General features: G+C 56.5%; 1 protein-coding gene across 1 annotated transcript in view; it reads right to left on the bottom strand.

Moving 5' to 3' along the window:
• Positions 1-26,982, bottom strand: part of KIRREL3 (kirre like nephrin family adhesion molecule 3) — a 539,810-nt gene that overhangs the window by 12,820 nt on the left and 500,008 nt on the right. Inside the window, 7 exon segments of the mRNA XM_027580085.2 lie at positions 1,258-1,456; positions 3,381-3,481; positions 7,237-7,363; positions 8,373-8,500; positions 9,807-9,955; positions 15,421-15,526; positions 21,345-21,495. Coding sequence (XP_027435886.2) covers positions 1,258-1,456; positions 3,381-3,481; positions 7,237-7,363; positions 8,373-8,500; positions 9,807-9,955; positions 15,421-15,526; positions 21,345-21,495 — 961 coding nt within the window.

Genomic DNA, 26,982 nt, shown 5'->3' on the forward strand with positions numbered 1-26,982 from the left:
GAGGGCATGGGGGTGGGGGCACTCAGGGGAAGACATGGAGGGCAAGCAACGGGGGACTGGGAGGGTTTAGGATGATGTGTGGATGATAGTATGCAAATTATGTGCAAAGCATTATGCAAAGCAGCATTATTAGTGAAGAGGTGTAGGGAGACACTGATCCGCAGGGTAGCGCTGAAGTCCGAGGGGTCCAGCTGAGACCACCTGCTTGGCCCGGAATCTCCTGCCAGGCCCTGACAGTTTGTGGGTGCGCCTGCATCTTGGAGGGGTTGGACACTGCCAGGGCTGAGGAGCCTGGACCGCCCTGTCTGCCATAGACTGAGCCCCCCTGGCAAAGGGGCAAGATCTACAGCCCATTTCAGGCTCTGTGTACTGCTGGCTGTCTGCCGAGCGGCTCAGAGCCACCCTGCGGTGCCCCTCGGAGGCTCCCAGCCTGTGGTCCGCATGAGACCTTGAAGCGGAGACTAGAGTTCTCAGCATCTCTCTGATCAGGAGATGCGCAGTCTGTACACGGGGTCACAGGGGGGGTGAGCCTTCCTGATCCACCTCCTCGCCCAGCCAGCAGGTCTGAGCCCTCCCGCCCAGCGCTGCCCTCTGGCTGGTGTGCCCTTCAGCGCACAGTGGTCCATTGGTCTTCTATGGTCCTGGAGGAACTGCAGGGGATCTGAACCTGACCCCACCACCATGTACCAGGGGTTGGGGGCAGCTCAAGTACTATCCCTTAGCTTAGCATGAGCACCCTCTGGGGGACTTTTGGGGAACCGGACTGGCTTATTGTCTTAATGGGCTGGGCCAGGTTCCCCAACACATCCGTCCTGGTGTACCCCTGCAGGGACACTCCTCAGTAGATGACACCCCCCTAAGGACACTAGGGAAACGCTGAGTGCACAGAAGCCAGGGCCCTTAGAAGCTGCTAGAAGGCTCCTCATGGCAATCAGCTTGGCTCGCTCTGTGGTCACCTTTTCCTGAAACACCATCCTGGAGAACCACCAGCCTAAGCAGGTTTCCTCCCCCTTTCCTTTCCTGGTGTGCCTTGGCCTTGGGGGAACTGGGCCACAGAGGGCCACTTCCTGTGACCTGACCAAGGCTGTGGAGCAAGTTAGGAAGTGCTCTGTGACTTGTCCTCTGGCTCAACCTGCCTGTGGCCTCAGGTGGGCTTTGTTGGCTCAAGACCCTGGAAGACCTTGCCTGGGGCCCTACCCCAGGCGGGGAGGGGCCCTGGCGGTCCTGTGATCCCCTGGTGGCCCTGGCGGCCCCCACCTTGCTCCTTGAGCCGGATGATCTCCGTGTCGGAGCCGAAGCTGTTCCAGGCGGTGCAGTTGTAGATGGTCTGGAAGTCGGCCCGCACGATGTTGCTGATGGTCAGTGTGGAGATGACCCCCTCTTCGGTGCTGACCGTCTCCACCGTGTAGCGCCCCGACGTCCCCGACTCCAGCACGTTCTCCTTCCAGGACCAGGCCTGTCCGAGGTGCGCAGAGTGAGGAGGAGACCCCCCACCACCACCAGCGCCGCCCTGCCACCTCCCTGCTCCAGGCCGGACGCTGCCAGGCTTGCATCCGGCAGCATCATGCCCACGGGTCCGCACACACATCCCAACACGCCACAGACGTGTGCACACAACACACATCAACGCACATCACAACACACACACCAGACCACACACGCACATAACCATGTACGCGCACACGAAGGCTGGGCCACCTCGGAGGGCATTTCCATGGACAGGGGCCTTCTGTGGCTCTTCCCTGGGACACCTTCTGGGCAGACAGGGAACCCTGTGACAGCGATGGGAGCCCCCCGCCCTTGGCGGGCCCTCAGCTGCCCTGGCAGGTGGGAGAAGAAGACCAGCCCCAGAGTGACTGAGCCTAGTTTTGTCACTTTGCTCCTTTGTACAAACATATGTTCCAAGAGTTGTACTTGTGACCATGTTAACCTGTCTTAGTTTATAAGGCTGAGAGTGGAATTCTTCTCAGAGCCTTTTCACATTTGTCAGCGTGTGAGCACACAGGCCTGGTTTTCGGCGTTGGGGAGAATGTGACAATCTCTGCAGGTAAGCGCTTGGTGGTGGGTGAGGTGCCAGTGCTTCCTCAGACTTGGCCCTGGTGACATTCTGGACTGGAACATTCCTGGTTGTGGGGGCTGGTTTGTGCATTGTAGGAAGTTTGGCAGCATCCCTGGCCAACATCTGCTCGATGCTGGTAGCACCCCTCCGAACTGTGACAACCAAAAATGTCTCCAGACAATGCCAAATGTCCCCTGGGCGGGGGATCTTGTCCCATTGAGAACCGCGGGCCAAGAGTTAGATCTCTATGAAGAGAAAGATCGTGCGAACACGCTCAGTAGTGAACGGATTATTCTGATGGGCATGGGTTACAGTTATAACTTAAAAAAAATTAAAGGGTGAAGGGAACAGGGGGCACATAGGTATTAGTTCTATGTATGACTTCTTGCAATTTGCGTGTGAATTTTTCAGACAGTGAATGAGCTGGATGCCTGAAAAAGTGTGTAACACACGTGATGCGCTAACCATATCGGAGTTTATAGGATGACACCTTGAGCGTTTACAGCTTCAACGTCCCAGCCCCTGGCACGCACATGCCCTGGTTGCTCAGTGTGCACCCCCTACGTCCTCCCTGGTGGAGTTGACCCTAGGGCAGTCTTCTATCAGGACTACGCTAGGCATCGGGGACCACTAAAAATAGTATCTGACTTCCATTAATGCTAGAAAATGCTTCCCTTCTCTGTTTTCGTGCCGAGGCTCCCACCGGTTTCAGATGGACTTGGGTGAAGACCCTGGCTTTTACAAATGCAAACACCTGGCAGGGCCCAAGTGTGAACTCTTCAGGTGGCCTTAGTGGCACTGCAGGGATGGGGATGAGTTTTGCAGAAGGGAGGGACAATGGAATGATATTTTTGGAGGGGAGAACTTGGTAAGTGGGGCAGGGCAATCCACGGGCACCTGGAGGCCAACAGAGGAGGACTCTGGGGGGGTGAAGAAAGGGGATTGCCGACCACAAACCACACTCTGTCTAGGATTTTGCCAAAGACTGGCCTTGAACCCAGGAAAGGGAAGCAATCGCTTATCATTCCTTTCTGCTACCCTCACTTGCCCCTCTGCTCCTAGGACGCAGAATTTGGTTGGAAGCATTACTGTTATTACTGTTAGGGCACATGTGGACAGCAGAGCAGAGTTAAAGACACTTGCAGACCAGCTCTGGGAGCACACTGTCTTCGTGATGCCTTTCCCAGAGAGACAAGGCAGGTATAATTTTCCCCACAGAGGATGGGAAGCTCAGAGGCCTGGTGGTTGTAAGAAAGAGGCGGTCTGAGATGAGCGCCAGGGGAGTCCCCCAGCCCTCCCCTCCCGGCCCCAGAGCACTCACGATTCGGTCGGGTGGCGGTGTGCTCCGGATGAAGCACTTGATCTGGCCCTTCTCCCCATGCAGGGCATGCTGGGTCTGGGTGCTGGAGATGATGGGGGGTCCTGTTGGGGAGACAGCATCACACCAGTGAATCAGGAAAGGCAGGTGCCTGGCTGGACCCTTCTGGGGTGGGGTTCAGAAGTTGACCCATTCATCCAATCGTTCAGCACACATTTACTGGAGGCCTGTATGTGCAAGGTAAAGTGCAAGGCAGGGGACTCAAAGATAAATTAAGCGTTCAGTCATAATCCTCTCAAGGGATGACGAACGAACGCTTCTAAGTCAGAATGCCCAGAAGACATAAATAACCGTCATAAAAGGTGGTGAGTGTTCGTACCACGGAGCGGTACACACGAAGTGCCAACGGACTTCAGAGGAGAGGGGCTAATTCTGCCTGGCGGGTGGGGAAAGCTTTACGAAGGAGGTGGGACCTCAGAAGGGAGGAGGGGAAGTGTCGGGGAGGAAGGGATACTAAGTAATGTTACATCTCTAACTAATACCACCTCTGCCTTAGTGGACTGTTCCACTCGAGCCATTCTCCCCCACATCCAGGAGAGGGCGCGCCTGCCTAACAAACTGGGTGCCCTCGCTGGGCCGGGCAAAGCCGGAGGAGGAGAGGGAAATGCTCGAGTTCCTCTGGCGGGGAGGGGGGGGGAGGGGGGATCACCTTGCTTAGGGGGAATGCGCTGGGAGGGTTCACAACCTTCATCTCACGTATGTCGTGTGTGTGTGTGTGTGTGTGTGTGTGTGTGTGTGTGTAATGTTTATGGATGTCTCTCAGAGTCCCTGTCTTATCTACCTGGAGAATCCACCTGTGGTCTAAGAGTGTGCCGCCTGTCTAGTTCTGCCCAAATCCTTCCCTCACAAAGCCCACCTGGCATGGAAAGGGGGAGGGAGGAGAGGCGAATTCAGCTGTTTGCTCAGCTGACTTCCTGGCTGGGGCTGGGGCGGCTGGAGCAAGCAAGCCGTGTAGGGATGGAGACCCTCACGTCCCCTTCCCAATCCTGAGGGAAAAGGTTGGGTCTTAGGTGGCCGAAAATGGAGGAGAAAGAGCTAGAGCAAGGGATCTGGAGGACAGGCAAAATTATGCTGGGAACAAAACAGAAATTGCTGCAAACATAATTGCTGTTTATTAGCTGCCTTAATTAAAACAGATTTGCATTTCTATGAGTAGCTCTCAGCCAAGGGGGGGGGTGGGTACTGGGAGACACTCAGGTGCCTGCTATTGAGTTTGGGATGGCTAACAGCTTGGAGCTGGATGCGGCAGACGTGGGGGACCCTTCAGGTAAGGGCTTCCCCCCGCCCAGCCCCGAGGTGGCTCTGAGCATGGGCTGAGCCGAGTGTAGTGTCTCTCTTACATGTTTTTGCTCCAAGAAGCCTTTGACCAAAAGGCAGGAGGGCTTGATGTTCTAGGAACTTGGATGGCACTTTGTTTTGCTGCTGGCTGGAAGTGAGGATACCATAAAACCGTTTCCCCTTCACTTCCCAGGGACTAGGAATTCTCTGGGGGGTTTTCAGGCATTCTAAAAGCCATTAGGCAAATGGGTAAGTGTTTAAGGGCTTCTTAGAAGAAAAAAAGAAATCAGAATAAAGGTGGGGTTGGGCAGTCAAAGCACAGTGGTAGTGTGGTTAATCTCCCCCTCCCTGCAGATCCCGGGTTTGAACCAAACCAGGCAAGACCTGTGCCAATTTACTCCCCAAAAGGCAGTGGGCAGCAGTTGCCCACCAGCTGGGGTGTGTTGTGAGGAGCACCCCATCTCATTTTGGATCCTTTCATAATGTCTGGTTCCTTCAGCCCAGCCCAGGCCCCTTTCCAAAGGGCTTCGCCATCCCTCCACCTGTTCTCTAGATCATTCCTCTCCAACGTCGGCTCCACACTCCCCCCGCCCCCCCGCCCGACCCCGGGCCAGTTAAGCCATCCCCCTGCATCAGGGCTAGATGACCCCAGTTCAACAGAAACAAACAGCCTCCTTGCTTCACTCCAATCCCTTGGGCGGTTCTCTTCCTGACGATCTAGGGGAGCCTGTGCCAGTATTGGAGGCAGAGGAGGGGGAGAGACACAGGATCCCTGGCGGGGGGGGGGGGTGCAGATCAAACCCTGTGTAGCCGCCAGGGCCCAGGCTGGGGTGTCCCTTCCAAGAGAAATGTCCTCCCGAGGTGTGCGAGGTGTGCGTTCCCTCCCCAAGAAACCACTTTGAATCCCTGCGGGGAAATGCCTGGATATCTAAAGTGACAATGGAATGTCAGTCCCTCATTTATCCGCCTGGTTTTCCCCAGAAATGGGGATGTTCAGGCTTCAGGCTTGGGGTCCCTGGACGGTCCCCAGCCCTGCTGGGCTGGTCCTGGGGCCAGCAGACGGGAGCTGGCCACAGTCATGGGCCAGCACCCAGGGCGGGCAGCGGGGGAGGCCACTGCCTTCATGGGCCCTGGTGCCTGAGCCCAGTGTCAGACACGGAGCAGCAGAAAAAGGCTGCAGTCTGCGTTGCCATGGATATACGGAGGCGCGACCAGATGCTGTTATTTTTAGCCCTGCAGTGCCAATTTATTGGTGGCGTCCTGGGGACCCAGGGGGAAGGCAGGAAGACTCCTGTGTCAGGGTTCTGCCCAGGACAGGTGGCCTGTGAGTGCACCCGGGGTCTGAGTAGATTCACCCTCCCTCTGGGGCTGCCAGGACTCTGGGGGAGGAGGAGAGGAAAAGAAATCCGTGGAGGGGGGCTGGCTAATGGGGAAGCCGGAGGGGGATGGCTGAGGAAGCACCAAGCTGGTTTTAGTTTTCTAGCAAAGGGGGAGAATAGATGAGGCTTCCTGTGGGCAGCTTCCTGGGTGGAGGTGAAGCCAGGACGGCAGATTTCTGGAACATGACTCAGCCCCTCCTTAGGGCCTTGATCTGGGGCCAGGACCCAGAGGCCCTGCAAAGGTGGGTCTGGGGCTTGGACCCCACTGTGGCTCAGAGCCTCAGGGCTTTGACCAGAGGCAGACTCTGTGGGACCAGGGGGCTCGTAAAGAGAAACCAAAAACCCAGTGGACTGAGGAAGTTTGGAAACACAGAGGGGCTTGGCCTTCGCTTTTCTCCCTCTCTCCAGCCAGCAGCTTCGGTTGCCCGCGCCCCCCCCCCCCCCCCCCCACCGCCCTGGCCTGAGCACGTACCATGGCAGGGACGTCAGATTTCCATCGTGGTGCTACAGCCTTCCTGGGCCTGACCCAGCTTCTCTGTAACATTCTATATGCCATCATCCATGCTGGTCTAACACTCTGTCTCCTAAGTCATCTGTGTTGTGCGGACATCTGAAAACCCTCTCCTGCTATAATGGTTTTATGGTAAGTGATAAGACTCTGCCCTCAAGAGGACCCCCTGAATGCTTGGTCTTGTGGAAATTGTGATGGGTCTCTCCGACCGAGCAGCCAGCATGCAACGGGAAGGGGCCAACCAGGAGTTGCAGAGACGCTCCCTTACATTCCCTCCAGGACCAAGGTCAAGGTCCAGGTCAGAGGGTAGATACGGGATCTAAGTTGGCTGCCTAGTGATCCTCTGACCCTTTCCTCTTGGCCAGGATAAAATTCATCAGCTACCACTCCTAAGCCTGGGACCCCTTAGGAGGAAGGTGACGCAACTAGCCAGGTCCTTCCTCACCTCAGGCCTGGGCTTTGACACGGACTCGAAGAGGTGGGCAGAACGGCTATGGAGCAGGGCCCGGGTGGGAGCAAGGCCCAGAACCAACGACAGGCCCTCTGAGGCAGTGCCTGGGACCAAGACGCCTCGGGCCCCTCTCTGCACCCTCCTATCCTCTTAGCATGAGTGGGGGGGGGTGGGTCTTACCATTGACTGTCAGGGTCACCTCTCGCTCCCCGGCTCCCACCCGGGGCACCACGGCTCGGCACACATACTTCCCAGCATCCTCCTGGCGGACGGTTTTGAGGGTCAGGGTCTTTTCATTGCTCAGCACCTGGGAGGATTGTGGAGGATCAGACACGGAGAGCAGAGCCAGGCTCCCTCTGTCTCCCAGAACCAGAAGGGCTGCGAGGTGGGCCTGCGGTAAGTGACCGGTCTTCAGCGTGGCAGTGAGGCGCAGGGGTGGGGTGGGAGACGGTATGCCCCGTGAGCTGTCCAGGGGAGATCTACAGCTGCACACCAGCTGGGAGGGGGGAGTGTGCAAGGAGCAGCGGGGGGGGGGGGGGTACTCCCTGGCTGGGGCCCAGAGACTTTCTCAAACACAGGCAGGCTGCCCACCAACTTGTACCCGGCTGGCCCCGAGGATCTTGTTTGCAGGTGCCTGGACCTGTCTTTTTGGAGCCATTTTCAATATCCTTTTGGGATAGAGTTTGGGCGTGATCCAAAGACTTTGGCCTTAGCTAGCCCTGAGTTCAAATCCTGACTTGGGTGGTGACTACCTGCCTGGCCTGGGGCAGTTTCTTATCTGCCCTGATGCTCTTATTGCTACAACAGGGCAGCCCTGCTCACAGGATGGAGCGGTGTCCGGCCCACAGTAGGTCACACGGAGGCCAGTTTCTGTCTGCCTCACCCTTGACTTCCCTCCCAAGGCTCTCGCTGGTCCTCCTGAGGGGAGGGGTTTCTGATAAACTTATACAACCGAAAAAACATATTTATTTTAAAAGAGGAACACAGGAAGACTGTGAAACTTAACTCAAAAGCTAATGGATCACTTAACTATTCAGGGAAAGTGGAAAAGGCTGTCTAGAGACTTTTTACTCCCAGCACATTGGTGACCACCTGCTTTTCTTCTAAGGTTTAGTGATAGGGCAAAACTGCAGTGGTTGAGTGTGTTTAGGACTGAGGGGGTACATGTGGGTATCTGGGGTTCACTCTCTTCTTTCTGGGGTTCTTCTCCCTTCAGCTTACAGTGGAGGCCGATGCCCTTAGCCAAAGGGTGAGAGGGGCCCAGAAGGCAGTTCAGGTGGTCCGAGGCCCCTGTGGGGTGTGAGCTGAGGACTTACCACGCCTGAGCCCCGTTTCATCCAGACGATGGTCAGGGAGGGGTTGCCTGTCCAGGCACAGCTGAAGACCGCATCGGAGCCCAGATCCACGAGCAGGGACTGGGGCTCTGTGGTCATGCGGGGCCCAACTGTGAGACGAAGAAGGGGGAGACAGGGCTCTTGGTGGGCTGGGAGCTCTGGGAGCAGGGTCTGAAGGACCCGGGAAGTAAGCAAGAGATCCCTGTCCCCCAGCCCGGCCTCCCTCAGGCCCACTCACTGGCAGCAGCAGCCCTAGGAAAAAGTGCTCTGGCCCCATTTCTACTGGGATTTGCCCCCATCTCCTGCCCTTTGTCCTGGTTCCAGGAAGCCCCCTCCCCAATCTGCAGGCAGAGGGGACTTCCTCCTGCCCCAGAAATCCCGGGATTTTTCTGTGTCTGCCTTCAGGTCCTTGCCCAGGCTTCAGGTGAGGGACCTAGAGTCCAGTTACCCTGTGCACCTGGCCCAGCTCCTGGAGCCCTCCCAAGGTCCTCCAGGGGCTCTGAGACAAGGCGTGGAGGAAGCCTGCCTCTCCCCGTGTTTTCCACCCCCTCCAGGAAGCCATGCCTTTCCCGGAGTTCTCCACTTGCTCCGAGCCCGCAGGTTATGCTCCGTTCCAGCCCCTCCCAGCCTTTGTCCAACCCCAGTGAAGTAGCTGGGCCTGGTCCCAGGCCCCTGCTAAGTGTTGGTGAGCATTAATGGAGGCTCCTCTCCGTCTCCCCGCTGCACACCAGAGAGCCTCCTGCAGACCAAGCCTTGGTCCCCAGAGTGGGTGTAATGGTGGGATTTCAGGCACGGTGACGGGAGGGTATGCAGAGCACTGCTTAGCTGCTTTCCAGGAGCAGAAGAATGTGAAAACCGGGGTCAGGAGACCGGGATTAGTCCCTTGAAAAGGGAGTAGTGGCACTTTCTGTTGAGGCCACTGAGGGTGAGGGGAGGGGTCAGATGTAAGAAAGTTTGCAAAAGTGCTTTTCAAACTGTAAAGCGCAGTAGATGAGCTAATGCTTATTGCTGTGAACACATCCAACCCATCGGTCAGTGATGGGCTGGCTCACCCCAAGGGGCTCCCTGCCAGGCCACCAGAGGGAGGTGTACTCGGGCCCCTAATGGGAAGCAGCGGGGCCTGTGGTCAGCAGTGGATTTGCTTGAGCCTGGCCTAAGTTCTCCTTCTGCGACTTACTTGCTGAGTGACCTTGGGCCTCCATCCCCTCACCTGAGTAATGGGAATAATAATTCCTGCCTCCCTGGATGACTGTAAGGGTCAAGGGAAGCCAGAAATACCACACCAAGAAGCTCTTCTTAAAGTGGGCGGCACCGTGAGCTCGTGAGGCATGGTTCTATGGTGTGCAGAGAGCCCAGCAAGGTTCCTGAGCCCCTGAACAGAGATGCTCCGGGGCCGGCCCGCCTGGGGATACTCACAGTAGACGTCCACCGTGCGGCTGATGTTGGTGCTGCCCAGGGCGTTGGTTACCTCGCAGGAGACAGGCTCTGAGAAGTACGTGTAGTCCACTGAGGTCCGATACACTTCTCCAGATGCTTCCTTAATGATCTGGCCCCGCTTGGCCCACCTGCAACACAGGCCCCGCGTGCCGCTGCGGCCCTCCTGCTCCTCCAATGGCAAGGGTGTTCCTCCCACCCAGGGGGTGCGTCTCTGTAGAAGCTAGAAAGCGGGGTATGGCATGGGGTGGCACAGGGCTAGCCCCCCCCCACCAGAGATCCTTCAGTGCCAGGTGGGGAGGGGGGCCGGCAGGAATCTCCGCGGAGGGGAAACTCCCGGGGCCAGGGGAGGAGTCGGTGTTGGAGGCAGCAGGCTTTGCTCCGCGGGTGACAAGCAGGTTATTCTGGAGAGAGCTGGGTGGATTACTCAATAGATTGGCCCATCTGACTGGCTAGGAAATGAATAAACCACTGTCAGTCCCTAGATAGCTTGGCCATCCTGCTCTGCGCGCTACCGAGGGCCCTGTCTGTTGGGATCCCCGGTGGGAAAGAAGGAGGCCCAGGTCTAGTGGCACGTGCCCATACACGCGTGCGCGTCTGCGCCCACACACGTGCACACGCGTGCACACACACAGACTTGGTTTCTAGACAAGGTGGGAGGTTGTGGGAGGGGTATTAGCCAGGGGTCCCGAGGGCCCTTCTTCCAGCTCTCTCAGCTCTCCCGTCCTGACTCCTGTCCCCAGCGTAGGTCCCTCACCGTGCCCCCTCGTCCCTCCCAGGGATGGCACTTGCCCTTTCTCCTGCCCAGCTTCTAGCCTCCCCCCTCCCCCCGTCTTCACTCCTCAGAGGCTTCGGCTCCATCAGTCCTGGTTTGGTCAGAGGGGCGGGAAGACGGCCGTGCTGATGTCTTTCACCCACCAATTGCCAATCAGTACCACCAGAGTCGAGAGACTGAAAAGCCCAGGGGTTGCCTCGGTCCTGGCCCTGGGGCGGTGATCACTGCCTTGGACCAGTGCCGGAGCGGGGAGCCTGCTGTCTGTGAGGCAGTGCTGGGAGCTCCCAGGGGCACGCATGTGTGCATGGGTGTGCGCGCGTGTGTGGGGGGGGGGGGCTTTCCCTACAGACCCCCAGGGAGAGAGTTCACAGTGTCCTCTGCTTTAACCCCACTGTGGACAACACTTAACTTTTCACAAAACTTCCAACCGGGCTCCTCCTATTCCAAGCCTATTTTGGGGTGTTTGTCTTATTGTGACCCCATGACCATGACCATGAGTCCCGGTAACCACAGCTTCCCTGCGGCCCCCGCCTTCACCTCCCCTTTCTCTAGGTCCTGGAGCCATTGATGGTACCGAGGGGACCGTCTCCTGCCTTCCCTCCCTCAGCTTCACACTAAGGCCCGTCCAGCCCCGGGAGATGGCCGTGCCTTGGCATCACGTGGAGCACCCAGGTTGGCACCATGTGGTTATTATCGTAAGTTAATATCACATAATTATTAAGAACATGATTAATAATAACAATTATAGTTTAACAACAGCAAACCATAGCTCCCTGAGAGCTTAAGGAGCTTCCCAACAAACCATTATGAGTTATTCATGAATCATTTCCATTTCTAACTTTAATTTAATGACCAGACTTAACAGCCAGGCACAGCCCCTGCCTGAGGCAGAGGAATTCAGTGCCAGGCACACGGCTGGGGATCTGTGTCCAACCTGCAGCTGAATGAAGCATGGGGTCAGGCGGAGGGGGGCAGAGGGGGGCTGAGGGGGGCTGCAGCAGGTGGGACCAGGAGGAGGGAGGGGTGAGCCCCTCCTGCTCCCCCAGGCCTGCTCCTGCCCCGGGGTAGGTAGGTTAGGGCCCCTGTGGGCTGGTTCTGAAGGGCTGTCCCCTTCTGTCATTGGAGGAGTTCCTGGAGAGGATGGGGCTTTCTCCTCCTCTCTGGGGCCCTCATGTAAGTCACTGAGGGTGCAAGCTTCACCTGCTCAGCCCCGAGGAGCTCAGGAGAAGTGCTGGGGCTCGCACAGGCCCGGAGCCCAGCAGGGCTGTGCTGTCGCAGCCTGGCCCCCTGTGCAGTGGCTGCCCTTAGCCCCCCAGGGCCTGTTCCTTCCTTAGAGGCGGAACAGGGCACGGGGGGAATTCCTAGGCTGTCCTCTCCCAGGGTCACAGGCAGGAGCAGGCTGTGGGGGCTGGGCCCTCTGGTATGGCAAACCAAGGCTTTCCCCTGCTCATATCTCACTCAGTCAGTCTTTTCTCTCCCTTTCTTTATGTTCCTCTCCCACACCAATAAACCCTCTGTAGGGGTCCCTTCCAGAAGCTCAAAGCGCTCCTTCAAGCGGCTGGCCACAGGGTCCAGGGTGATGCGGGAGCAAGGCCACCTCTCTCAGCCCTTCCCTCTCCTCTCTCTTCTTTGGCTTAGCTTTCACCTCCTCCTCCTTCCAGTTGGACCCTGCACACTGCCCCTTCCCCCCAGCCCTGCCTCCACTGTGGTTCCCACCCCACCGCCCCCAGCCCCTCTGAAAAGGAGTCAGATTAAGCTCTTCCCAATCAATGTCTAATTTGTCCAGAGCAAACGTAAGAGGATTAATTATTTATATCACAGGATCAGGAGGCCTGGCTGTCACAGCTGACAGGCTGTCCTTAAATAGCCCCGAGTTTCACACAGGGCGGTGGCCCCGGCCCTGGGACCTGCAGGGGGGTGCGGGGGGCGCAGGAGAGCCTCAGCAGGTGGGGAGATGCTCTCCCTGGTGTGCTGGGACCTGGCCTGCCCGTCTCAGGCCCCTGGTCCTAGGGGGCAGCTGAAGTGACTGCCCAGTCCGCCGCACCTGCTCCCACGCCCACCGATGTCCCCTTCCTGGGTGCTGGGGTGGAGGAAGCATAGTTCTAATTTCTGAGATCAGAGCCTCGGAGGGGCACAGGAGGAAGCAATCAAGGTGAATATGGAAGTGAAGAAACACAGATTCCTGCAATCTTGTCAAAGTCAGTTGGGAAAAATCAATGTCCTTATGTGAGGAGATTTGTTTAAGGCTTTTCCTCTTGGAGCCCAGCACATCATCTAGAACCACCATCTGCCTGCTGACTGAGCCCTCCCTCGAGGGGCCCCGGCCTGTGTGGGTGGGCGCGGCGGCGGGGGGGGGCCTCCTTTCTCTCCTCTTGCCACCGCCCCTCCACTCTCTTTTCTCCTAAAATTTCCTAGTTGCCCGAAGGGCTTCCCCAAAAAGTCTCTGGAGTCCTGAAGGGAGTGTGGTCCACACTGAAGTGTTTCAGGGCGTTTGGCTAATCAGAGGGCCGTGAGGGAGGTGACTCGCCACAAGCGTGAGCGTGAGCGTCTGTGGGGAGGCCTGCCCCTTCCCGCACCCACGGCTGCGCCTCTGTAAGCGGGGGCTGACCCAGGACCCTGGGCGGCTGCAGGGGAGGGTGGAGGCAGAGGGAGACTTGCATGCTCTGTGCTTGTTTGTTTATTAACTTTTTAGTTTAAAAAAAACCACTTTGAAATTATAGAAACATGGCAAGAATAGGCCAATTAACTGCCATATTCCCTTCACCTAGATTCACTAGTTCTTAACGTATTGTCACATTTCTTTTTTTTTTTTAAGATTTTATTTATTTATTTGAGAGAAAGAGAGAGAATGAGTGAGTGAGAGAGCAGAGCCAGGGGGAGGGGCAGAGGGAGAAGCAGGCTCCCCGCTGAGCAGGGAGCCTGATGTGGGACTTGATCCCAGGACCCTGAGATCATGACCTGAGCCGAAGGCAGATGCTTCATTGACTGAGCCAGCCAGGTGTCCCTATTGTCATATTTCTTTATGATGATCTCTCCAGAAGGAGATATGAACTTCATCATCATCATCATCATCATCACTGGTGTTCTGCTTCTAGGGGGGGTGCCCCAAAGACGAAGCCCCGCTGCCTGGCTTCTGGGGCGTTTGCTCACTCTGTCCTGGTCAGAAGGCAGGGGAGGGTTGGGGGACATTGCTGGGTCCTGGAGCATGGCCCTGCCCGTTGCCCAGCCCCCCCATAACCGGGTCCTCAGATGACCTGGAGCCTGGCAGTGAAGAGACGTGGAAGTTGTGTGTTCTGGTCTCCAGGGCCCCACAGGCTTTCCCGGGATGGCTGTGAGGGTGACCATGGGATGCGTCTGCTTGGGTGCCTGTGGGAGTCCGGGGCTGCCCAGAGAAACAGGTATTCGAGGTCTCTCTGGGCACGTGGGGCTTGGCATTTAGGGATTGTAAGCAGACCCCTGGAGCGGCAGCAGAGAGGAGCCGACCCTGTGGAGGGGTGCGCAGGCCTGCAGGTGCACAGAGGAAGCCCAGAGAAAGGGACTCTCTCTGGGTGTCTGTTTCGCATCTTTCGTCACTTCCAGACAGATGCCAGATCCCAGCCAAACCACACCCGCCCCCCCTGGACCCACACGGCTGTGCGCCTGCAGTGAACTTTCCCCTGCCTCCAGCCCAGGGAACCGTCACACCGGACAGGACAGCTGGGTTTGCATCCTGTTTTAAAATATCCTCAAGGATATTTTAAAACCCCATGCCTTTCCTGGGGTTTGGTTCCAGTGTCCTGGTGTCGTTCAGTTATCTGCACTGCGAGGAGCTCCTCCTTGCGTCCAACCTGAATCTCTCTCTGGCTGCCTCTTTGGCCCATTCCCTCTCATTGAGCACTCTGGTCTGTGCTGCCTCTTGTCATCCCTGCCCTCCACTCCCACTGGCCAGCCGATTATCTAGTCTGGGGCCATTAGCATCCCTGGCACTGGCTGATGCTGTGGCTTAATAACCCATCTCGACAGCAGAGGTGATGCTCTGGGCTCCACCATCAAGTCTGGGCTGGTGGGGAAGGACGGGACCGAGTTAGGGCCATGTTGAGTTCCCCAGGGTGTCTAAAGGAGGTGAATGTCCGAGTCTGCCCTTGAGCATCTCCGAGGGCACTGTGTCTCTTGAAATCTCATGCGGCGGTGCCCAGGCGGGAAGGTGCCCAGGGGAACCAGCCCGCATTATAAAGCACCTGCTGCATGCCCCGCGCCGTGCTCCATGCCGAGTACCGTAAGTGGCTAAATTGCAGTTCTTGCCTTCAAGAAGCGCCATCAACAGGGAAAGATGAGCATGTAAAACACAGTGCTTTTATCAGTGTTGTGAGCAAGGGATGCACAGGGGCCATGGGTGGACATGATCCGAGGCACTTGCTGGACAGGGCCTTCTGTCCCAGAAATCGTACCCTACACAGGTGAAGAGTTCGGTGAGCACATGGCTAGAATCTAGGTTCTGATCTTACTGCTTCTCCGGGTTGTTTTACCTTTTTTTTTTTTTTTTTCTTTTTTTCTGAGCGTCTCTGCCTCTTTTCAGAGAGAAGGGATAACCAAGCTCTCCAAACACAAGGGGTTATACCCACTGCATCCCGTGGAAGGGGAGTGTGCATGTACGTGAAGGAAAGGGAAAGTCTACCTGACCAGGGATGGATGGGTGTGTGGGGAAGGGAGAAGGATCCTGGGCTCCCACAGTGAACCAGCCCGTGTGCTGCGCACCCTGGACCACAAACGACACCCCGTGTGATGGGCAGGGGTGTGCAGGGGTCCAGGGGCCAGGCTGTGCCTCGTCAGCGGGATTCTCACCTGTACTGGGTGACAGCTGGGTTGGCCTTTGCAGAACAATGGAACGTGACAACGTTGTCCTCCAGCACCGGCTGTGGTTCCACCGACAGGTTGACAAGCGGGGGGTCTGCAGAGAAAAGAGATTCCTTTGCAAACTGGGGAGCTGTGTCCATGGTTTTGGGGCAAGAAGATCCCCTGGGTGACATGGAGGATAAAGGCCAAAGATTCTACCAGCAGGGACCCTTAGTGCAGCCACCACCCTGATGGTCCCCAGAGAGTTGGGGGCCTCAGCAGGGGGCTCCCTTACTCCCTGGGGGTGCCTGCTTCTGCTGGCCTGGTAGTGGGGTCAGGGCTCCCCCTGTGGATTCAAGGTCTGGTGTTTAAATGAACAGCCAGCCAGGAGGCATGGCTTCCTGAGCCCCCAGATGCATGCTGCCCATCTTCCAGCCTTTAGGCAGAACAAAGCACTTCAGAAAAGAGAGGTGGGAAAAGGGGGTGCGGGGGGCACAAGGGGGAAAGTGGACACTAAGCCCCATTTAAATACACAGTTTTTTTGTCTTTGAAATGTCTGTTTCATATCTGTTTGCATAAAGGTTCTGGTGCATCTGTTAACTTGAAAGCGGCATTTACACCCTTTCATCAGCCTGATCATCTCTGCTGGGCCCTGACTGGTGTCACCCAGCCCTCAGCTCTCCAGGCTGGGCGAGTCTTTCTCCTGCAATATGATGAGAAGCCAGGCTCTGAAGTGCTAAAGGGTAGGAGGTGGAGGAGACAGGAAGAGAGGGAGGGAGAGAGAGGCAGAGAGGGAAGTGGGGAGGGAAAGGAGGTGGGGAGGGAGAGATGGAGGGGGAAGGAGAGATGAACAGGAAACAGACAGAGAAGGGTTGGGAGGCAGGCAGAGGACACCTACATAGAAGAGGGATAGGGAGGGAGACACAGATAGAGACAGAGAGAGATTAAGAAATGCAGAGGAAGAACAAGAAAAAGAGAGAAGCAGAGAGATGGAGGGAGACACAGAGAGAGATGGACATATACACAGAAACATATAATCAGACAGAGATTTCAGACTAAAAGCAAAAAGACCGGAGGAGACCAAGCAGATAGAGACAGAACATGACAGGATGTTGGGGAGAGAGACCCCACAGTATGGAGGACTAGAGAAGAGAGACAGGGAGAGAGACGCGGAGAGATAGGAAGGTGGAAACCAAGACCAGCACCCGTTCTTCGTCCTAGTCCTGGTGTACAGGGCTGGCTGGGGTTCAACCCTGGGCTGAGTGAGGGGGGCAGCGTGGTCCCCACCCCCCAGCCAGGGTCCTGGGCTGCATCTTCGGGCCAGTCCTCACCTGAGATCGTGGCAAACTGCCGGAAGGGCATGTGGATTTTCTAGGGGTTCTGTCCAGCCCATTTTCAGCAAAAGAAGAAGCCGTTTCTCAGAGACCATGGAGAAAAATGCTGACCCCTCTTGGGCGCCTGCGAAGGGCACCACGAGGGGAGCAGGATTCCAACCTGCCCGGCCTGAGCCTCTGTTTGAGGCCACAGGTGCGCTTCTGAGACCCTCAGAGTCCTACGCACAGTCCCCCGGCTGTGAACTGAGGCAAGCCCACCCCGGTGTTGGGATCATTGGACCACTCAGCCCCTCTTTGTCCTGCTGGTGCTCAAGCTGGGTCATGCCTCCCTGCACAGGCCCAGGGAGGTGGCCCACAGGGCTGCGCCCATATCTGCAGACAGCTTGAAAGACATGGGGGAGAGAACTCTGGTTCCTGAGCAGGGTGACTGACTATTCTGGGGACCCTGATCTCCCCATGTGAGCCCCCAGTTCTGGATTCGGACCACCATCCTGGGAGCCTCTGTTATGGCAGCAGTGGAGAATTTCATGGAGAATTGCAAGGGAAGTGACAGGTATCTCAATGCTCTCTATCTTTGTTTTTAAAACATAATTCAAGTAGTAAGGAGTGTGGCAAGGACCAGCCATGAGAGCTCTCCTCCCACCTTCCAGGAGAGCTAGGGCCCCAGAACCCTGTAGCTTCTCCCCAGCTGCTGCCCATCAGCTGCCCCCTCGCAGCCCCCCCCACCCCAGCCGAGGACCGCCAGCTTCCAGGGCCAGTACTGTCAGGAGCCCCAGTCTTCTTTCTCTGCAGGACCAGCCAGCTCAACTGGGCACCCAAGGGCCCCTAGGGCTCCGATGGCACCACCCCTGGAGATGTGGAGACCCAGGGAGGAGCGTGCATCTTGCTGCATGTTGGAGAGGCTCATGTGAGGCAGAGGAATTTGGTGATTGCCATCTGGAGCCAAATGCATGGCTGGCTCGTGGCCTTACACTGTAAAATTCAGTACTGAGAGGCGGAGTAGAGTCCCCCAACCCAACTCTTGTTTGAGGAAGTGATGGCTCCAGTTGGATAGAATCTAGAATCTACCTGCCACAGAACTTGGGGAGAGCTCCAGGAGGCCCCTCCCCACCTGGGTGTCCTTTATAGAGTGAGGATTCTTGGGGAGCAGGGCGATGGGGTATATACCTGTTGGGGGACCCTTCCTGCTCCCGCCATTCTGAGATTATCCTGTGCGTGCCTCTCACCTGCAGCTTCCTTACCTTGGCCAAATCCTTGGTACCCCACCTTTCTTCACGGGCCCCAACAGAACGGGTCTCTAGGAGGCTTGTACACTTGCCAGTCTCATCTGCACCTCCACCCTGGACCCCGAGGTGCCTGGGTCCCTCTGTCCACCCCTCTCCTCTGGATGTGCAGGATATGAATTTTCAGGAGTCTACCAGGCTCCACAGGTATAAATAGTTTATGTCATATCCAACTATTAGACATGATTTTAATCCCACTTGTGATGTCGACTGCATAGCTTTGCAGGAGGGCAGCTTTGATGTAGTTGGTAGAACTGAGATCGTATTGAACAGATGTTACAGCTGAGAGTCTGTTAGTGTTTCCATCAGCAACCTGCGTGTGCGTGTGCGCGTGTGCGTGTGTGTGTGTGTGTGTGTGTGTTCAGGGGAAGTACTACATCGAGGAGGGGGTGGAAAAGAGAGAAACTCCATGACTCAGTGATTTTATAGCACATTCATTTGAAACTTGGCAGCTGGATGCAGCGTCCAGATGTAGCGAGACTTTGGGGGTGTTAAGCTTTCTCTCCCATTACTCAATCTGGGGGCTTTGTCTTCCGTTGGGTAACATATAAAGACCAAGGGAAACAAACAACAAATGCGCTTTTGCTGAGTTTGGATGCTTCTTGGTTGACTGAGAAAATGGAGCAGGTTTGTAAAGGCAGCTCTGATCCGGCCCATGGTGTCCACAGTAAACAGTTGGATGCTTATTGAATGAACAAATGGACAAATGGAGGAGGAAGGAGGCAGGGGGAAGGTGGTGGAGAGAGCGTGTGCTTTTTTGCTTGGCAGGCACATGCAAACACCTTCAAGAGAGGGGATAAGGGGCTGGAGAGCTCTCCCCTGTTTGGGCTGAGAGGGGCACTGCGCATGGTGAGGACAGCACACAGGTGCAGCATGCTCACCCTGTGCGGAGCACTGTGCTGGAAACGTCCCCCTCACAGCCACCATATGAAGTCAGCATTTGTCATTTGCACAGCTGGGGGAACTGAGGCATAGCAGTTAAAGAACCGGGCCGGCATCATTCAGTAAGTGGCAGAGCCGGAATTTAAACCAGGAGGAATGCTGTGGTCTTAACCACGTCCCTGTCCTGCCTCAGATGGGGCTGACCTAGGAATCGGGCACCCGGGTCCTCAGCCTCTCTGGGACCTAATGCCTGATGCCTCCCACCTCGTGTGGCGGAGGCGTCCTTGGAAAGAGATCCGGCCAGGGCACAGAGACCTGGCAAGCCTGGTGTCCCCCTCTGATGCAGACTCTCTGCTGTGTGCCCTGGTGAATGGATCATCTCATTAGAGTACATTAGAGGAGCGCCTTTTAATACTTGGCGGGCTGTTAGGATGATGGCTTTCTTGTTGACAGGAGAGCTTCTCCAGGCGTGATGGATAATGGCCTGGAGGGGAGCGGGGCTGCTGCTGGGTGTCCCCCTGCCGGCTGGCTCCTTGTGTGCAGGATTCTGTACGCAGCTGGTGTCGGCCTCCTGACCAGATTGGGGATCGGTGGGGGCTACAACCAGCAGCCTGGCAGTGGGAGGCTTGGATCTCTTGTGTCCCCCACCCTCATTCGTCCCAGATTTGGCTTATGTTTGGAAAGAGCTCTGATCACGGTCAATCTTAAGGGCAAGAAGAAACTCTGGACATCATGCGGTCAAAGGACAAGGGACTGCCATCTCCGGAATAGTGACAAGCTTCGGCCCGCACAGCCCATGGGTGGTGGAGCCTTTTTGGATGCTGGGCCACTTGATCCCCAGCGCATCCTGCTTCCTCTCCAGAGCTGGGCCTACGGCTGCTCCTTGGAAGAAGTAGGTGGGTATGGACAGCCAGGCAGGGAGGCCCGTCCGAGTGAGCGTCTCCCTCCCATCACCCTGGTCCCAGGTCTGGCAAGAGCCCCGCTCTTCTTGACTCTAATTAAATGAGGAACAGAAGAAGAAGCCTCCAGTTGGTGGGGGTGAGGGAGTAGTGAAGATGGGAAAGATAAAGCCTTCTCCAAGAACTCGGCTTGCTGTGTCTGGGTGTTTGGAGCAAGCCTGTCTCAGGGTTACAACGGTTTCTGTTGCCTTCTGGAATCTCAGCGGCTGCTGCCAGGATTCTAGATAGACTAGGGACTTCTGCTCGCTAGCTCTGCAGCTGGGCCCTGGAAAGGCCAGGACACAGCCCCAGAGCCCTACAGAACCACGTGAAGCACAGAATCCAGAAGCCTTAGATGAGCCAGGCTGTTGGGCAGGGGTTTTTAAATGAATTTAATTTAGAATGAATAAAATAATATGAAGGAAATGAATGCCAGCCTTCAGCTCTAGGCTGCACCAAAACAGCCCCCAGCACATGGAGGCATCGTGCTCCCTGGCAGGGAGGGGCATTTACGGGAAGAAAAGTCCATGTCTGAGTGCTGATCCTTCAGACCCAAACCAGTCCGGTACTGGGAGTGAGGCCGCCAGACCACCTTCTTGAGCACTTTTTTTTTGTTCTCTGGGGCCGACAGGCACTGTAGGGAGATTTTAGGAGAGGGATAGGAGTCTTTTTAGGTGACTTTTGGAATAGGGTGCTGGGGGAGCTTTAACGCATCATGACTGTTGACATTAACCGTGAGAACTGACACACGCCGAGGACCTACTGTGCGCAAGTGCAGAAGAGGGGTTATGGTGCAGGCTCCGGAAAGCCAGGCTGTCTACATTTGATAGTTAGGTGGTCTTGGGCAAGCAGATTGACCCAGGGGTGCCTCAGCTTCCCCACATAGGGACCACCAGCATACCTACTCAAATGGTGGTTGTAAAGATGAAATAATTCCTGGAAAGTACGGGCTGACTAAAAGACTACTCTTCTTCCTCTTCTTCTCTCCTTGAACCCTTCCATGAGCAGGCCCCCCTGGGTACCCACGCTCTGTAGGGCATGCACTCCTCCCCCACTCTGGAGCTCTGAGCACCCTGCTGACCCCAGTACCTCTGCTCTGGTTTTCTCGCCAAGGGAGCGTGTGGGGCCACCGGGTTAAAGCAGAGCTAGGGCCCTGCTTTATATTTGTTGACGTGGAAAATTCTACCTGATACAGGTTTAGAAATGTGGCTTGAACAAGTCATTGGCAAAAGATCCTCATCTGATGTCGTTACTTTGTGTGACAATAAGGACAAGCCCTTTGGGTGCCCACAAACACAACCTCGGCCAGTCCAGGGAGCTGTCTGACCCATTTCATCTTCAGACACCTCGCAGGGCTGTGGTGTTGGCTCTGGTGACCTGGTTATCCAGGCCTGGCTCTTCCCCCCAACCTGTGCTTCAGGCAGGGAGTGCCGGAGGTGGGGGGGGGTTCCTGCCCCAGGCCTGGCCCGGCTGGCGGGGGCCGAGTTAGTACTCACGCTGGATGTCGATGGTGACCGAAGTCTCCTTCCCTCCCGGGATGGCTTTGTTGGTGGCTCGGCACACGATACTCTGCCCATTCTCCACATCGCCAGGGGAGATGAAGAGGGTACTCACGATGCTCTCACGCTTGCCATCTCGCAGCAGGGTCTGGGGGAGCAGGGAGAGAAGGCCCCAGGTCACTCAGCTGGGGTGGCCTGGGCAGGTATGGGAAGACATGCCCAGCCTCAGAGAAGAAGGAGCCCTTAGCTCTGGACAGCCAGGGGTGCGAGTCTCTGCAGAGAGCTGGGGGGTTACTGGTGACTCCCTGGCCTGGCTGAGCCCTGGGCTGCAGAAGGACAAAGGAACTAGAAGCTCTTCGATCACATGGGAAAATCAGCCTGGACTTGTATACCCCAAAGGAAATCCGGCTGGAAGTCTCTCCTCTGGTGTCTGGGGGAAGCCTCTGGGTCTGCAGGCAGCACTGAGGTGCATGCAGCTGGGGGGCTGTGGCCCCCTGAGGCAGTGAAGTCACCTGTAGGAGGGGGTGCAGCTTGGGTCACGGGGGTAAGGGCAGGGCTGGGCTGGGGATGCAGGGAGAATCAATGCACACTTACCATTTCATTACTTTATCTACGTAAACCCTTCCAACTTTTCAAATCATATCACTTCATGACCTCATTAGAGGCCTGACCAACCAGAGGCGGGACAGATGCCATTATCTTCCCCGTGACAGATGAGAAGACAGGCAAGACCAGGAGGGGCTGCAGAACTGTACCAAACTTACACTCCAAGTTGGGGGTGAGAGGGTTCTAGAGTGGGCTGAAGAGGTTCCCCAAAATTCATGTTGTCTTGGAGCCTCACAATGTCACCTGATTTGGAAACAGGGTCTTCAGAGATCAGCTAAGTAATTCGCAATTAGTTAAGGATCGCAAGAGGAGATCATCCTGGATGGGCAGTGGGGTGGTGTGGGGGGGCAAATATAATGACTGGTGTCCTTAGAAGAAGAGGGGAAGACACAGAAAGGAAGGAGGAAGAAGGTCATATGAAGACAGGCAGAGACGGGAGTGATGTGGCCACAAGCCCAAGGACTCTGGGAGCCACCATGAGTGGAGGCAACAAGGGAGGACTCTCCCTGGAGGGAGCACAGCCCGCCGACACCTTGATTTCAGACTTTTTGGCCTCCAGGAGGCAGGACAATACATTTCGGTTGTTTTAGCACCGGTTGCGGGACTTCAAGAGGGCAGCCCTAGGAAACAAAGGCAAGTCTGAAAGCCTTTGGTTTCCTGCCTTCCATTCCTTCCATTTCCAGTGAGGCCATGCTGTGCGCCTTCCCAGCTCCCTCCCCGGCGGTTTGATGCCCAGCATCCTGAGGTCACGGAGACCCAGCAAGGTAGGTGCTGGGGGAGATGTGTCAGGCAGAGGGGCCACTTCCAAAGTGGGACTGGACTTGTTCAGGACTCAGAGACTTTTGATCCTGGGAAGCTACTTAACTCCCTCCAGAGAAGGGTGCCAGACGCTGTCTAATTTCTCCTGCTTGGAGCCAGAGGATAGATGAATAGACTTTACTTCTCAAAACCTCCCTGAAGACAGTACTGGTACTGTTCTCACCAGACCCTGAAAGGAAGGGAGCACTGGCTCTATTTAATAGAAAAGAAAACTTAGTTCAAAGTGAGTCAGAAACTTGCCGGGCAGGGCTGGGATTTGTGCTTGAGGATGGTGACCCCAGAGGCTGTGACCCTCCCGTCACTGCTCCCTGCGAGCTAGACTGTGGTTAGTAAGATCTTCACTTAAAGATGGGAACAGTTAGAGGGATTCAGCAGACTTTTAAGTTTACTGAGCTACTTAGCAGTGCTAAAAAGGAGACAGCCAGCCCAAAATGGAGTCACTTACGTTTAGGGCCCCACAATCAGCAAACCAAGACCTAATACCTAGCTAGCCTCCTGCGGTTTCAAACCCCAGGCCCCCCTGGGATGTGACGTTTAACTGGCCAACCTGGAAACGCCCCTGGTGGGCAGGGGAGGTCATCCTTCTGTTTCCCCTAAGGGAGACCGTGCCCGAAACGAGGCATTCTTTGCCAATAACTTCCTTTTTCCCTCTCCATCTCTGCCTTTAAAAACCTTCCGTTTTTGTACACTTCCTTGGAACTCCTTTCTATTTGCGGGATGAGATGCCGCCTGACTCATGAGTCGTTTAATAAAGCCAATTAGATCTTCAAATTTACTTAGTCGAATTTTTGTTACATGTAGCCTGCTGGAAACTTGCTCTCTGGGTCCTCAGCTCTGTGTGGTCCTTCTCAGCAAAGCTGGGGCAAAGCTGGTGGCCTACAGCACTAGGAGCACATGACTTGAGCCATCGTCTAGAAAGCGCATCCTGCTTTAGACAAAGATGCCAGAGAGATCCACAGAGCAGGGCAGTGGTCTGGACTATTTCTGCCCACGTTCCAGAACCACCTGGGCCTGGGCAGGCTCCCATGGTACATTCTTTCCTGGGACGTGGGGTGGTGGCCTCAGCCCTGGGCAGAGGGGTCCTGGAGCGGGGCTGGGGGGAGTGATGGGGTCAATCCCAGCAAGCCAAGGGGGAGGGGCTGGGCTGTCAGTGTGATGAGGGTCTTTAGCTCAGCCTCAGGGCCAGGAGCTAAACTGGAGGCCAGCAGAATAGGCCCAGGGGTGGGGGGTTGGGGGGCCTGGGGCTGTGTGGTTTAGCCCCAAGCCAAGCCCTATCACAGTAACGGTTCTGGACTCTTCAGCAGACTTCATGTGTCTATAAATAGCCAGGCGTTAATAAGAACAATTTCCTGGATGGAAGTAAGACCTGGGGTAGGGGGGAGGGAGGGGGAGGTGGGGAGGGAGCTCGGTATGGTTCCTCCTCATCCCCTTGTCTTTACTTTTACGCTGTGCTAACAAGAACATTTACATGAAGTTTGACTCTGCCAGGCACCTCTCCAATTGATCTGCTCCCCGCCTGGTGGAAGGGAGCAGGGCTGCCAGGGTGCTGGCCGGAGGGGAGCGGGGAGGCCGGAGCTCCTAATTAGGCCCTCTGACTGCTTCCCTTCCTCCCCATACCCAGGGTGCTCCAGCGCCTCCGAATGATGATTAATGACATATTTACTGTGTCCGGGCATGTGCTTTTCTGGGAAATAAAAATTCTGGTTCAAGTTGTTTGTTCCACCTAATTAGAGAAAAGGGAGATGTGTTCATTAACCAAGGGGAGAGCAAGGGGAAGGCAGGGCCTCAGCAGCTGGCTTCCCCTGGGAAGCTGAGCATCTCACCCTGGGCCCCAGCTCCCAGGGATCGGACCCCGGGTGGTGTCCCCAGGGAGAGGCCAGGGTGCAGGCATGGTGTAGGTAGGATGTTCTGGGAAGGGCCGGGGAGACGGGCCCACCTGCAGGTGTAAAGCGCCCCCCCCCCCCCCCCCCCCCCCCCCCCCCCGTCCCATGGCCCGGTGGCCTGTCTGCTCTGCAGCCAGCGCTTGGCCTCAGTCTTCTCAACCTATTTCCCTTCTTCCGTCAGTCCTTCCTTATTCTCTTTCTCTTCTCTCTTTTCCTTTGTTCCCCCTCTTGCAAATCTCCCCAGTCTCCCCTTTTCTGACATACAAATGAAACCTTTGGACTTTGTGGTGGCTTTGAAGGTACAGGCCAGGTGGAACATTCTATCATTTGCAGGTCCCCATCCCAGCCAGCTTTCCCCTCCTCTCCCTCTCCTGGTCTCCCTTCACCGAACTGGGCTCTGGGGACACACCTTGGGCCCCAGCCTCCCACCTCCTGCTCCAGAAACCTATAATAGAATGCAAATCAGCTCAGGGAGGGTAAGTGGATTATGAATGGCAAGTCACTTTGTCTCTGGGGCCACCACCTCCAAGGCCCTTTCCTCCAGCTTGGTCGGGAGGAGCGTCCTGCCAAATCTCGGCCTCAGAGTCCCCCAGCCCAGCTCTCATGACCTCGCTGGGGGCTCCTGTGGCTCTACCAGGACCCCAGCTCACCTGTGTGTGGAGATGCGGGGCAGGGGCCTGCGCAAGGTGGGCTTTCCACCCCTCGGCCTGTGTGTGTGGTTCCATGGGCCTCCATCCACGAACAGCTTCTAAGCTTTCCAGACTATCCATCCCAGTGGCTGTGTGAGGCGTCTCTAGACCCTGCCTGCCGGGTGCAGCTTCCTGTGCCCCCAGCCCCACTGCGCCATCCCTGAGGGCAGGCACTTGGCATTCAATTGGCAGAGGCCCGGAGGTGGGGCTGGGGCAGGGGGACAGCGTGTACCCTGTGTGTGGTTGTCCAGTGTAGGCAGCAGTGCTCGCTCTGCTCTTCCCAAAGCCCCCAGGGCCTCAGCTGGGCAGTGGGGAGCCCAGAGGCCCCACCAAGAGGCGGGCAGCCTGGTGATGCCTGCATGGGAACCACAGATGACAGGGTGGAGCGGGGCGTGCAGTGTGGAGGTTGGAGGGAGTGCAGGGGGTGGGTGCCCCAGCCCTGGTGCTAAATCTGGGAAGCTCACTGATATGCAAACGGCCCCGGAAAGCCCTTGAGTGAGGCCTGACTGCCTGGCAACAAGGCCTCCCTCTTCTCCCTCCTCACTCACCTCCCCCACCTGCTGTGTCCTTTTTTTTTTTTTTTTTTTTTTTTTAATTTTCTCTCCTCTTCCCCTTTTTATAGCTGCCTGGGGCAGGAGTGGGGTGGGGGGATCCATTAAGGCCTCTTGTCACGTGGCTCGAATGGGGGCTGTAAGGGAAGGTGGAGAACCACAAGGCCATTTGCCCCAGGCCCTGCATCCTCGGGGACCCCAGGCTTGTGCCCTGGGTGAGAACGGATGCCCTTCACAAAGAAGGCCAAGATGGGTGGCAACTGCCTTGCTGCGTGGAGACTCTAGGCCCCTAAGAGAAACATGGAGGGGGTGCTGGGATGACTGCTAGGGAGAGAATACACAGCAGAAGGGGCTCATGGAGGGAGCTGGGCCCCAGTGAGAGCCTTAAGGGGTGTTGTTCCAGAGTTCCTCTTAGCACAGGGCCCTAATGAGGCTCCTGGTCCTGGTGGTGGGTGGGGGGGGGGGCCCCTTGGGCCGGCAGCAGCCTGAAGCTGGAGGGAGCAGACAGGTAGGGCTGGAGAGTAACGGGCTTCAAGGTAAATACATGTATGACTGGCGGCGTCCAGGAGGAGAGGGCTTGGAGAGAGGCCTTGGCACCAGCTCCGCTGCTTCTGCAGACAGACACCCGCCGCGAGTCCCAGGCGCTCACCCAAGCACCCGGGCCACCAGGGTGTCCAAGTAGAGGTAACACAGCCTGTGCTGGGGGCGGTGGGGAGGCAGAGGGCACTTCTTTTTCCTGGTTCTCCTCCCAGCGCAAGGGGCCTGGCCATCCTCAGTGACACCATCCTCCACCCTGCTGGCCACAGGCTGGGTATGTGGCAACCTTTCAGAAGGTTGCCTGAAACCAGGGCTGCTGGATGACCTCCAGGGAGGCGGACCTGGGATGGAGATCTGAGAGGAGGGTCTAACACGACCGGCTAGCACTCTCTCTGCCAGGTGCTTTCTGTACATCGTTCCTTTCGAGTCTCAGAGCAACCCTACTGGGCGCCCATGGCTAACCGCACCCTGTTTTGCAGCTGGGGAAACTGAGGCAGAGAGACTAAGTTACCATAATATGTGATGGAGCCCTGCAGTGACGCTGACGTTC

This window comes from Zalophus californianus, chromosome 11, assembly GCF_009762305.2.
Source record: "Zalophus californianus isolate mZalCal1 chromosome 11, mZalCal1.pri.v2, whole genome shotgun sequence".
Taxonomy (NCBI): domain Eukaryota; kingdom Metazoa; phylum Chordata; class Mammalia; order Carnivora; family Otariidae; genus Zalophus; species Zalophus californianus.